The 13,742-nt window shown below is 42.5% G+C and overlaps 1 protein-coding gene across 6 annotated transcripts in view; it reads right to left on the bottom strand.

The window, feature by feature from the left end:
* LOC132823420 (rho GTPase-activating protein 26-like) overlaps window positions 1-12,533 on the bottom strand; it is a 248,532-nt gene extending 235,999 nt beyond the window's left edge. For all 6 annotated transcript variants that reach the window (XM_060837239.1, XM_060837241.1, XM_060837242.1 and 3 more), the window contains exon 1: window positions 11,586-12,533. In XM_060837239.1, the coding sequence (XP_060693222.1) occupies window positions 11,586-11,739 (154 nt within the window). In that variant the 5' untranslated portion in view covers window positions 11,740-12,533. The remainder of the gene's footprint in view (window positions 1-11,585) is intronic.
* Window positions 12,534-13,742: the final 1,209 nt, after the last annotated feature.

Below are 13,742 nucleotides of genomic sequence, written 5' to 3'. Positions count from 1 at the left end.
CAAATGTCCATTTCTTTTCAATTACCAAAGTTCTAATTATAAACAAGTATTTTTATAACTAACTGAAGCACACACTAAGCTTATTACCATTCTACTCAGAAAATTGACAACAAACAAATGGAGCTGCTTCCCTCATGCAAAGATGGAAGTGGGGATTCTGTTGAAAACATATTTTTATCCACTTATTTCAAAAGCTAGTCATTAGGGTATATCATTTATTGATTTATATAAATGTTAAAACTGTATATAAAAATAAGAGCAATGATCATTTACCTTTGCTGTTTCATGAACATAGATTTGCTTTACTATTCACATCCTGGCCAGAAGGATAAAAATCACTCACTATAAACAGAATCAATTTGAATTACATTCAAAGTGAACAATATGATTGAAGGACATTCAGCAGTGCATTATAGTTGTCAGTATCTCCTATCAAGTAAATGTTCCATATGTAGCAATTATGCAAGTGACTTTGTAAAGTCCAGTGGCCCATTTCTTCAAATGACAGATTACAAATCACTAAAATGTACAAGTTAAGGCTATTTAAAGAGATTCACTTTTTGCCCCTCTGACACCATGCCCAACAATAGTACACCAGGATTCAGAATAGTACAGAATTCAATAACACAAAACATTAAAGGAAGTAATATTTCAAAGTAATATTACAGAGTAACAGTTCATGCTCCAATCACATCCTTCTAGCAATGGTAATGTAATACTTCAATTTGACAGGCTTTGCTTTATTTTAGATTTGGAATTGTTGGAGCAAAGAACTGAAAATTCTGAAAACCTCAAATGAAAACAGAAACTGTTGGACAAACTTAGCAGGTCCTGGCAGCGCTATGCTTTCTTTCCATAGATGTTGACAAACCGGAGTTTCTTCTGCAATTTCTGTTTTTGTTTCATCTCCAATTGGATCATTCGCCAATTAGATTCCCTACAGTGTGGAAACAGGCCCTTTGGCCCAACAAGTCCACGTTGACCCTCCGAAGAGGAACCCACCCAGACCCATTTCCCTCTGACTAATGCACCTAACACTATGGACAATTTAGCATGGCCAATTCACTTGGCCTGCACATTTTTGGACTGTGGGAGGAAACCAGAGCACCACAGGGAGAATGTGCAAACTCCACACAGACAGTCGCCCGAGGCTGGACTCGAGCCTGAGACCCTGGTGCTGTGAGGCAGCAGTGCTAACCACTGAGCCACCGTGCCGCCCCCTTGCATCATATTACTTAACAAAACAATAATCTCTAAGAATTACATAAAAATACATTGGATGTTTTAAAGTTGATTGCTTCAAAAAAGAAAATACAATGGCCTTCTCAAATGCAAACTGCAAAGTGATCAACAGGCATACTGTAGGAAACCTAATCTAATCTAAACAGAACTGAAAAATGACAACTGAAAGCAAGTAACTTTTGAGATAATTGAAAATGTCATGAAAGCCATCAACACCTTCTACTTGCATGGTATTCCTAGCAAAGGTAAACCTACAAAGGTAGAACACTAAGCTAAATACAGAGGGAGACAGAAAGCAATAAAGTGCAGAAACCAAATTGGGCGTGAGGAAATGGGAGGGCGAGCACAAAAGATACAGATTCATTTTCTTTTGAAGGAAGAGTGAGAGCTATCAAGATTCAGTTGTGCATCTATAGAAAAGAATTTTTTCAGGACAAGAAAATAATTTACATGGATTGGCCTCGGATAATGGACTAAGAAACAAGTAATAATCTGGAGTTTCACTACAGTCCCTTGATAACCAAATTATGAAACTACCTTGACAGATAAGCCGCTGTTTGACTATGTTGGTTGCATCAACAACCAAACTACTTTCCACCTTCACTTATCAGCGTCAGAAAAGAAACCAAGCATTTAACATTTATATTTCTGAGTCAAATGTTATGCCCAATCTCATTTTGCCCTTATGTCAATTAATCATTACCAGCATCAAGCATAGGTCAAACATCACACAAACAACTAAGAACACAGCACTCTCTGCAAAGTTCTAAAGATGTACATTCAGCTGAAGCAAAGATGAACATCCATTCCCCAATGGCATTTCCATTTCTCCACTGTAGCAAATTTTACAGACTAAGTAAGAACAGCAAAGCATGTAAAACAACAAGCCTTTTAGTTCCAAGTGCTTATTTCCAGCAAAACAATAGATCAATATGACTACTTTGGATTTTTTTCTTTAGAAAAAAGCCCATAAATCTTGCCAATTTCAAGTCAGAATCAAGATTTCACAAGTCAACACAACCTATATTTGTATACCTCTAACATGTTCCACATTGAACAAGACTAAAATTACTTTTAAACTGAAGAAAAATTCACTAGGATGGGTAACTTAAAGCTTGATCAAAGTGGTATAAGGAGTATCTAAACAATGCGCAGAGGCAGTCTAAGGCAGTTTCCAGAAGGGCAAGGGAAGTGAGATTTGTAGATTGTATACAATTTCAGGAGTTAAGGAGAATAAAAGCCATGAGGAATTTGAAAATGTGAATAACTTTTAAAATCATGATATTGCTGAAAACTATCACATATTAAGGAGGTGCAATGCCTCAACCTGACCACAGTTCGTGCATTAAATAATAAATAATTCGTTAATTTCAGCATTTGTTAAACTCTGATGTCATCTGTCTGTGAAGACATTCAAAAGAAATGAGGTATCAGCAGCCAGACAACTCCAGCAAATATTGTGATATTAGTCAAAAAGCTGTAAGGGCAAGCTTTGACCATGTTGAAACATTTAGAGTGCAGAAAAGCTGGAAGTTGTTTGGTTTAAATCATGTAAAATGACTGACTAATGAAAGCAGCAGCAGTGTATTTTTGTTTGAAATCTTCATATTATCACACAAACATATGTTTATCTGCAAGAATAGAGGGATTGCAATGAGAAAGGATTTTAACTTGCCAAACATAGATTGGGACTTCCATAGTATTAACACCACACATGAATTTTTTTTTAATTCAGTACGTGGATGTACATTCTAGAGGAGGAGCAAAACTTAACCTTTTCTTGGGAAAAGGCAAGCAGGGCAAGTGACTGAGATGTCATTTGGGGCCAGTGTTCAGAATTCAATTGATTTTAAAATACTTCTAGACCTAATTTACAAGTTATAATTGGAGTAAGGTCAATTTTGACAGTAACAGACAGGAACTTTCAAAAGTTCATTGGAGGAGGGAAAGTGGGAGGTCTTCAAAAATGAGGTAACGAGAATTCAGAGACACTATATTCCTGTCAGTATGAAGGACAAGGCTGGTAATTGTAGGGACTGTTGGATGATTAGAGAAATTGAAGTCCTGTCAAGAAAAAGGAGGCATATGGCAGGTATAAACTACTGGGATAGAGTGAATCCCTAGAGGAGTATAATAGCAACAGGAAGTATACTTAAGAGGGAAATCAAGAAGGCAAAAAGTGGTCAGGAGCTAACTTTGGCAAATAGAGTTAAGGAGAATCCAAAGAGATTCAACATATTCATTAAGGGCAAAAGAGTAACTAAGGAGAGAACAGATCCCCTCAAAAGATCAACAAGGCCATTTATGTGTGGACCTGCAGGATATGGGCAAGTTACTATTCAAATATTTTAGTCAGTATTTTCTATGGAGAAGGACGTGGAAGCCTGGGAACTTGAGGAAATAAAAATGGACACTTTTAAAGATATCATTATTGCAGAGTGGTGGTGCTGGAGATCTTAAAACACTAAAGTGGATAAATTCCTAGGACCTGATCAGGTGCATTCCAGAACTTTATGGGAAGCTAAGGAAGAGATTGCTGGGCCCCTTGCAGAGATATTTGTCTCATTGATAGCCGCTGGTCTGGTGCCAGAAAACTGAAAGGTGGCTAGTGTGCTGTCATTACTTAAGGTGGTAAGGAAAAGCCAGGGAACTATAGACTAGTGAGTCTGACATCAGTGGTGGCTAAGTTGTTGGAGGGGATTTGGAGGGACAGAAATTGTATGCATGTGAAAAGATAAGGACTGATTAGGAATAGTCAAAATTGTTCTGTGCATGGAAAATCACATATCACTAACTTGTTTCAGTTTTTTGAAGAGGTAACAAAAAAGATTAATGACGTCAGGGTGGTAGATATGGCCGAAATGGACTTCAAGACATTTAGCAAGGTTCCGCATGGTACACTGGTTAGCAAAGTTGGATCACATGGAATCCATGGAGGGGGGGGGCAGCTAACGAGATACAAAATTAGCTCGAAGGTAGGAGACAAGAGGGAGGTGGTAGAGGCTTGCTTTCTCTGTAAAGGAAAGTGTACCAGGAGTCTGCATTCTGCTGCTGCTGTAATTGGAGCTGGGAGGCAAAAGTGGCAATATCTGTTGCAACTGAGAGCAGCTGGAGCTAATTGAGGCCTAGAGTCTGGAGCCTCCAGCACTGCAACCTCGTTTTCTGAAGGGACTCAAGCCTGGGATTCTCTGTTGCTGCTACTCTGAGAAGCCTGGTGACCTACATGTCTGGTACGTAGAAGGGTCAATTCCTGGAGGCTAGACTTTCTCCTTCAGTCAGTGGATTCAGGCCTGGACAGCAACAGCTTACGTCCTGAATCCTCCTTTGTGAGTGACTGCATTTTGGAGTCTGGGCCTCTCCTCATTTAGTACTGTGACCTATAACATTGCCATTTCCGACCAGTGACCTTGGGAACGGGGGAACTGTTTTGGACCTGTGGATGAGTGGTAAGCCAGGACACAGCTGCATGACACGACTGGATTAGCAGAGTCTAATTAGACTTTTTCCTGTTTCCTTCATTTGTTATTTGTCGGCAGAATGGTGGTGGTTCTGGTTGGGGGTGATCTTCTAGAACATCATCTATGGTGAAGCCAAGTCATTTCTACGCAGAGGTGATTACATCCTCTGTACCCCCTACCCTCGACCCCACCCCACCACCTTAAATGGGCCTTGTCATTCTCCATTCGCAAATCTAATACGCTCAGAGCAAAATGGTAGACTTGCCCCAAGATGACCATCGAGGCATATGCAGAGGCCTTGCTGAAGCTAATCAGTGTCCCCAGCATTGTTACTGTGTCAGAAATGTATGAAAATTCAGTATTCCTCCTAAGAACTGAATGAGTGATCCACCTCATCCCGAAGAAGGGGCTTAATTTCAGTGGGTCATTCTTGTTGGTCGACCCTCTGGAGGTAGTTGCTCAGAGGGTCATTTTGTCAAATGTCCTGTCCTTTGTACCACTTGACCTCCTCTCTCCCTACCTCCGCCAGATTGGGAGGGGAGGTCAGGAATGGTGTTGCTGTTGCTTGGTCTGAAGGAGGCCAACCAGAGCCTCCTTCCAGAGACAGGTTTTCATTTGCCTGTTTCAGGAGGTGGCCATGGAAGGTGGTTTTACTGTCTAGCAATGAAGGTGATTGCATACTGGGTCTTCTGCTTGGTGGAAAACATGTGGTACCATGCATCTAAGGAACAGCCTGGCTTCAAAGGCCACTGCCAACACTGAGTGGCCGCAGCTGGGCACTGTCACCTTCCCCTCCATGACATTCAGTCAGGAGGTAGCTGCCTTAGCTAAGGATTCAAGTGTGGGGGTGAGGGCATCCACCAGAGAGGAAGACCCAGAGGAAGATTAAACACTTGGTGGTGGCCTCCATAAGAGCCTGACAGGGTCCAACCTGACCTCCCAGTCACCGTCTATTTTAATTCCCCTTCCGACACGACCATCCTTGGCCTCCTCCATTGCCACAAAAATTCAGAATGCAAATTGGATGAACACTTCATTTTCCACATGAGCAACATACAGCCTAGAGGATTCAACATTGCACTTTCCAATTTCAAAGAACTGCCCTTTCCTTCCCCCAACTCCCTTCCCATCCGCCCCCATCCCTTCCATTCCTCTCTTCAACCCTTCCTTCTAGCCACCAACTGGATTCACTCCATCGACCAACCAGGTCATACCCTCTACCTGTGTTCACCTATCCACCCTGACACCCCCACCCCTTTTATCTGCAGCTCCCCTTACACCCACCAAGAGTCCTGAAGAAAGGATACACTCGAAATGTTGACTTCTCCACCTCCTGATGCTGCCTTGCTTGCCGTCTTCTTCCAACGTCCTACTTGTCTATCTTGGATTCAGCATCCGCAGCTTTTTTTTGTCTCTGACTGGCGGAGTGCAGTCAGACACTAATGTGCCTCCGCACCCATGTAGTGGGTTTCCGCCTTTAGGCCTTGCAGTGATACCTTTACATCAAGCGTCTTCCAAGGTGTTGCATCCTAATGATTTATTTCTTCCAACAGGTGCACGGCCTCCACTCTGACACACAGTTCGTTCCTGTTCATAGGATGGTCCTGGCCTTAAGTAGTCTTCCAGGAATTATCTACCTTCTATTTGGACCTGATCACAGTCTTGGACACGGTTGCCCTTCAGGAGTGGTTGCTCTCGCTAGGGAGACGCTGCTCAGGAACAGGTTCCTCCTAAAGCGTGTTTGCACTGGTCAAGAGTGGCATGAACTCAGGGTGTACGGCTGACAAAAATTCGAAACATGCTGGTTGACACTGAAGCAGGCTGATGAAGGCTCGCACAGTTGGCCACATGGTCGATCAACCTCCAGTTCACAAGCCATGTCATCCAGAGGCTAATTGACAAGACAGTCAGCTCTGACACCCCGCACACACTCAAGCCAGCTCAAGCGTGCAGTAGACTTGCAAAAGAACTGACTCATCTGTCCATGTTTCGCCATGGACCCTCCTGCTTGGCGCAGTGCCCCACAATCTAAGCCATCTCAGGAATATCCTCCCAGGGCCCTTTCAGCCAGGGCAGTGGTGCTATCTGTACAGGCTGATACCGCACACTGCTCCATACTTTCACCCACTGCCCAGACACACCTTGGCATGATATTTTGCCATACGGCAGCCATGATCCCCAGTGGAGAGCCCTCGAGAAAGGGGTCTTCCTGTCTTACATTGATGATTTAGTTGGAGAATGCTGCACAAGATGGTCCTGTACAACCAACAACTAAGAAAAGTTACTAGGTGTCAGATCACAGGCATGCACTCTGGTCTGGCGGAAATGGTTTTTCATTTTTATGTTGAGCGTGTCCATTTGCAACCTGTTTTAGTTTTTTCTTGAGAGTTCTGCTGTTAAAGGTTAGTTGCATTTCAGCCCCACACTTCTGATCTACAGGCCACCCAATGCAGGGAGGGGCACAAGTCTAAGAGCCTTCTCATGGCTTTGTTCCTGGACCTGGCCAAGATAGCCTTGAACAGATCCAAGCAGCAAGGTGATGAGGGACTTGTCATTTCTGACATTTTTCACAGTTACATCTGCACTCAGGTGTCCCTGGAGAAGCAACACATGGTGCTTTATTCAGTTTGAGAATTGGGGTAACTTTTACTTTTTGTTTTAAACAAGTAGAGTGGGCTTTACTCTTAAACTGGTACTGCCCTCCATCCCAGAAGTGTCTGATGGTGGCAGTGTTCGGGGGTGGTTGACTTTTCTGTTTGCATCCTTCATTTAAAAGAGTATAGGGTTGTTTTTCTGTTTGGAGATTGATGACCAGCAGTATGTCACAAGGATTGATGCTGGATCCACTGCTTTTCGTCATTTATATAAATGATTTAAATGTGAACATAGGAGGTATGGTTAGTAAGTTTTCAGATGACACCAAATTGATAGTGTAGTGGACAGTGAAGAAGGTTATCTCACTGTACAATGGGACCTTGATCAGATGGGCTCATGGGCTGAAGAGTGGCAGATGGAATTTAATGTTGCATTTTGTTGAGGCAAACCAGGGCACGACTTATACAGTTTCTGGTTGGACCCTAGGGAATGTTGCTGAACAAAGAGACCTAGGGGTGCAAGTGCATACTTCCTTGAAAGTGTACTCTCAGGTAGAGAGGGTGATGAAGGCAACATTTGTCATATTTGCCTTCATTAACCAATACATTGAGTATAGGAGTTGGGACGTCATGTTGCAGCTATAAAAGATATTGATGAGGCTACTTTTAGAATACCGCATGCATTCAATTATGTGAAAGGCGTTGTGAAACTTGTAAGGATTCAGACAAGATTTACAAGAATATTACCAGGATTGGAGGGCTTAAGCTACAGGGAGACTGAATAGGTTGGGCATTTTTTCTCTGGAGCATCGGAGCCGAAGTGTAACATTGGTTTATAAAATCATGAGGAGAATAGAGAAGTAAATAGTCAAGGTCTTTTTCCCAGGGTAGGGGAGTCCAAAACTAGAGGGTGTATTTTAAAAGGTGAGAGAGGAAGTTTTAAAATGGACCTGAGAGGCAACCTTTTCACGCAGAGGGTGGTGCATGTATGGAACGAGGTGGAGATGCGTTCAATTACAATATTTAAAAAGGCATCTGGCTGGGTTCATGAATAGCAAGAGTTCAGAGGAATATTGGACAAATGCTGACAAATGGGACCAGATTAGTTATGATTGGCATGGACGAGTTGGACCGAACCAAAAATATGCCCATCCTATCCAGTCTCCCTATAGCTCAAGCCCTCCAATCCTGGCAATATTCTTGTAAATCGTCTGTGCTATATGATTCCATAAAGCTGATCAAAGTAAAGCAGCAAAGCTCCATCGCTTTAAACAATTAAGTATTGGTTTCATTTCAAAAGATTCTTTCTCAACAAATATCCAGTTCTGATCAGATAAAACTGTATTTCTGAGTTTGACTGTAGTTTGAAGATGGATAGTATGGGTACCCCACAAATGTCAAATTCCCAGGGCACTTACAGTACTACATCGCAGAATCTGAAAGTGGACTTAAGCCAAGGCCTTAAGCTTTTAATAATGCCACATCATTTTTATGATCACAAGGTTTTGGTAGTTAACTGCAAGTCATTTAGAGCTAGGAGAATTGAGTGCAACAAAATAGTATAATTTTGTTATGGAAGATAGGATCAAGCAATGAAATTGCAAGAAATCAATTGTATGCAGAAACAAGCTTAGTTTGAGATAGGTTTTGACTCGCCACACTCAAATCATCTGCTCTGTGCAAAGTACACAAGGTAGCTGCTAAACAAAGTTTTTTTTAAACTGTTAATAGCGTACATCATGTGCAGACATTCCCTGAATGTTAGTACAAAAAGTTTGCTTTTCATGTTTGCACTTGCTCAGCAGCACATAATAGGATCTTCAAGAGAAGGGTAAAAAAAAAGATTTGCTTTTCAGAATAACTGGTTGCCTCAAAGTGCTTTGGATGCAATTTAGTACTTGAAAAATCTGCAGTTGCTGTTATAATGTAGGAACATGCTACCAATTTTGTGCAAAGTCCAGCAATGCAATAATGACTAAAATAGCCACAACTTTCATGGAAACTTATAGTACCAGGCAGCTCCATTGAAACAATGACAAAGTTTCAAAATGTTTCTGAAAAGAGAACTGCTCTCAGAAATTACATGCCAACCATTTTTGTGATTAATATAACTCAGCTCGATTGCAAAGTGCACTTATGCCCTCTGAAGCTTCTCACTCCAGTATGGCTCAGGAACCAAAGTCAACTTTGCGTGTCATGTCCAAACTTTACAGGCTGCTCAAATTTCTTTTTCAAATTCAATCTTCATTCAAAGATGAAGTACTATCAAAATATTTGATTTTGCTTATATTTAAAAGAGTTAAGAGTCAAAGAGTTAATTTCCTCAAGTGACTTCAGTGTTCGACAAAGGACAAAGTAGATGGAGGTGTCCAAACACTGACCTTCAAGAGAGATGGAAAAAAAAACTGCAAGTGACTTATGGCGACTCCAACATATTCTGAAATTCTTATCAGTAACTTTCATTTTTGCTAAAGTTCCCACAGACTGACAGTAACCATTTTCCAGGTCTCAAAAAAATTCAAAAGTTAGAAGGTTTAAGAAAGGCTAAATTATTTTAAACGCAAAGACAAATAGAGCAAGATAATACACTGCAAGTTAATTCAACATTTTTCTCCCGAGGACAAAGCTAAAGTACACTAAATTATCCAGAAGAAATACAGTGAGCAAAAGCTTACATTGTTTAAGGAGAAAGTAAAATCACACAATACCAGGTTATAGTCCAACAGGTTTATTTGGAGGCACTAGCTTTCAGAGTGCCACTCTTTCATCAGGAGGTTCAGAGCAGCGCTCCAAAAGCTAGTGCTTCCAAATAAACCTGTTGGACTATAACCTGGTGTTGTGTGATTTTGCTTTGTCCACCCCAATCCAACACCAGCACCTCCAAGTCATTGTTAGAGAGCAAAGAGACAACAATATGCCACTTGACACAACAGGTGAGTCAAAGAAAGCAAATGTCAACCAGCCTGCTACTGAAAAGAAACATTTGATAATCTAACGCTAACAGCCGCAACACTGAAAAGTGATATACTGTATATAGACAAGTTGCCAAGGCTATACTGTAATTTTGAACATAATTGTTACACTTACTAAATGAAACCCAACTAATATGGATTAGGTATGATAATAGCTATAACAGTTATGAAAATCTAAATTATACTAAGAAAATAATTTTATAAGTTATACCTTTCCAAAAAAGTCCTTAATTAGCATCTCTAGCTTCAACTCAATAGCGATTAGTTGCATTTCACAGAATGTTATAGTGATATTTTATTTCTGACTTATTTAATGTGTCAATAATCAATCTGCTTTAGATATGCTTTGCATGATAATTTGAAATAAATAACTTCAAAATAATGGCAACCAGCGCAACGGACTCATATGGTTATTTCTGCCCACTTGTCCACCTGTAGGAATGAGCTCAAAGAAGAGGATGGATTGTCTGGGCACATGCCCAGTTTGACATATAACATACCATCCAGGCAAAAACACATTCAACAGGGTTATGTAAATTCCAGCCAACAGAAGGCAAAGGCAAGGGCAAGGGCAAGGAATTTATGATATATCTTTAGAAAACACTGGATTAGCTTCGGTTGGAGTACTGAATCCAATGTTGAGCAACAAACTAGCAAGCATTGCAGAAGATGCAGAAAAGGTTTATCAGAATGGTGACGGGGTAAGAGATTTAAATTACGTGGATAGATTGGCAAATTTGTGATTGTTCAATGCAGAAAACAAAAGGTGGAGAGAAAATTTCAAACTCACAAGGGGTCAGCATAAACTGTTCAGTGTTGGTAGAAAGGATGACAAGCACAGGAATCCAATTTAATGCGACTGACAACAGAACTGGTGGCAACATGAGGAAACTGTCATATGCATTAAGTGGTTAGGATCAGAATGCACTGCCTGCAGCTTTCAAAAGGGAACTGAATATGAGAAAAAAAATTTGCAGAGTTAAGAGAAAAAGGCAGGTGAGTGGAATGAGTTGTATTTCTTACAGCAAGCCAGCAGGAAACAATGGATCAAATTAATAACAGAATAACCTCCTTGTTTATTTTAACTATTCAGTGGATTATATCACTGAAATAGTTAACTAAGTGAAATGTAACCTTTCAGTTCTTCATTCAAATGAAGAATATACTCCCTCAATCTCCAATCAATAAATTTCATTGGAACTAGCTGTTGGAAACAGGGCAATCAATATTTCACAACATTGTAAACATTTCAGCAAATGTAATCTTCAGAACTACAATTTATGGCAATGGTTAAATAACTTAAATTTTAAAAAACTTACTTTTCATTGCCTGAATCAATGCTTTTCCATCTTTAATCAGATCTTTAATGAACTTATTTGTTTTTTCCAGCTCTGCTTCATGAGATTTGATTTTGTCCCGGAATTGTGGACTGTCTAGGTAGCAATCACTGAACTCAAGTGCCGGTAGGCCCATGGTTATCAATAAGGACTAAAAAAGAGCAGCAGAAGAAAGGTACCAGGACCCAAAGCAAAATGTTCCTCCACTCCTCCGAATGCTATTGCTACACGGATTTTCGACTGTAATAAATCGATTAAGTGATATCTCACTGAGCTCTCTGCCACTGCGTCTATCCCCGAACCCACATTCTTGCTCTCTGTTCCTGGGTGCGGGGGTTCAGTAACACTGTTTAACCCTTTTATCTGACTCTCCTTCCCAAAGTCGTCTCTTTTCCGTAGGAGGAGTTAATACCGCGCTCTCTTCGGGTTACTCTTTGATCCTCCGGAGTGCGGATGTATGTGGCTCTTCCTCTAACCAAGGTGACAGTCGGTTTCTCCCTCTCTGCCCCTGGAAAAATTACACAAGAATGCGTCCTTCTGGTGTGTTTTTGTGAACGTGTATATGAAGAGAGAAGGGAGACTGCCTTTCACTTAGTTATATCTGTCGGTGTCTCTCTCCCTCCTCCTGGTGTGTTTCCCTGCTCCTAAATATATCTGTTTTTGTGTCTCTCCTCCTCCCTAACCGTGGTGGTTCCTTTCTCCCGGAGGGCTCGCGTTTTCCCCGGCCACAGGCGGCTAAGAGTCTTGTATCTCGAGCGGAGCTGCACGACCTCTGGCAAGCGGCCGCTCTGCTCAATCCAGGCTGCGGTTGGGTAGACTCGGCCGCCGCTTCCGATGGTTTCACATTTTCAATATTATCGGCGTCGCCGCCACCGCAGCGAAACTTCATGAAGGTTCCGCTCGCGCTTCCGTCAATCGGCCAACCTAGCCTGATTACTATGGTTACGATTGACGGTTGGAGCGTCCAATCCTGAGAACAGACCAATCAGACATTCCGTTACACGGAGCAAGTTCGGTTGAACCCCACCCCCGCGAGAGGGGGGTTAAAGGGGGTGGGGCTCGTGCTGATTTAAAGGCAAGTACTGCGCGAGGCGCGCGCCTTTATCTTAAAGGGGCATTTTTTGACACAAAGGGTGGCGCATGTATGGAATGAGCTGCTACATTTACAACATTTAAAAGTCATCTAGATGGGTATATGAGTAGGAAGGGTTTAGAGGAATATAGAGCTGAAAATGTGTTGCTGGTTAAAGCACAGCAGGTCAGGCAGCATCCAAGGAACAGGAAATTCGACGTTTCGGGCCAGAGCCCTTCATCAGGAATGAGGAGAGTGTGTCCAGCAGGCTAAGATAAAGGGTAGGAAGGAGGGACTTGGGGGAGGGGCGATGGAGATGTGATAGGTGGAAGGAAGTCAAGGTGAGGGTGATAGGCCGGAGTGAGGTGGGGGCGGAGAGGTCAGGAAGAAGATTGCAGGTTAGGAGGGCGGTGCTGAGTTGAGGGAACCGACTGAGACAAGGTGGGGGGAGGGGAAATGAGGAAACTGGAGAAATCTGAGTTCATCCCTTGTGGTTGGAGGGTTCCCAGGCGGAAGATGAGGCGCTCTTCCTCCAACCGTCATGTTGTTATGTTCTGGCGATGGAGGAATCCAAGGACCTGCATGTCTTCGGTGGAGTGGGAGGGAGAGTTAAAGTGTTGAGCCACGGGTTGGTTGGGTTGGTTGGTCCGGGCGTCCCAGAGGTGTTCCCTGAAGCGTTCTGCAAGTAGGTGGCCCGTCTCCCCAATATAGAGGAGGCCACATCGGGTGCAGCGGATGCAATAGATGATGTGTGTGGAAGACGGGCCGCCTACTTGCAGAACGCATCAGGGTTGGGGAGACGGGCCGCCTACTTGCAGAACGCTTCAGGGAACACCTCTGGGATGCCCGGACCAACCAACCCAACCACCCTGTGGCTCAACACTTTAACTCTCCCTCCCACTCCACCGAAGACATGCAGGTCCTTGGACTTCTCCATCGCCAGAACATAACAACACGACGGTTGGAGGAAGAGCGCCTCATCTTCCGCCTGGGAACCCTCCAACCACAAGGGATGAACTCAGATTTCTCCAGTTTCCTCATTTCCCCTCCCCCCACCTTGTCTCAGT

The sequence above is a fragment of the Hemiscyllium ocellatum genome, chromosome 16 (genome assembly GCF_020745735.1).
Source record: "Hemiscyllium ocellatum isolate sHemOce1 chromosome 16, sHemOce1.pat.X.cur, whole genome shotgun sequence".
NCBI classification, from domain to species: Eukaryota; Metazoa; Chordata; class Chondrichthyes; order Orectolobiformes; family Hemiscylliidae; genus Hemiscyllium; species Hemiscyllium ocellatum.
The sequence above is the reverse complement of the archived record's forward strand: the minus strand, read 5'-3'. Positions and strand labels throughout refer to the sequence as shown.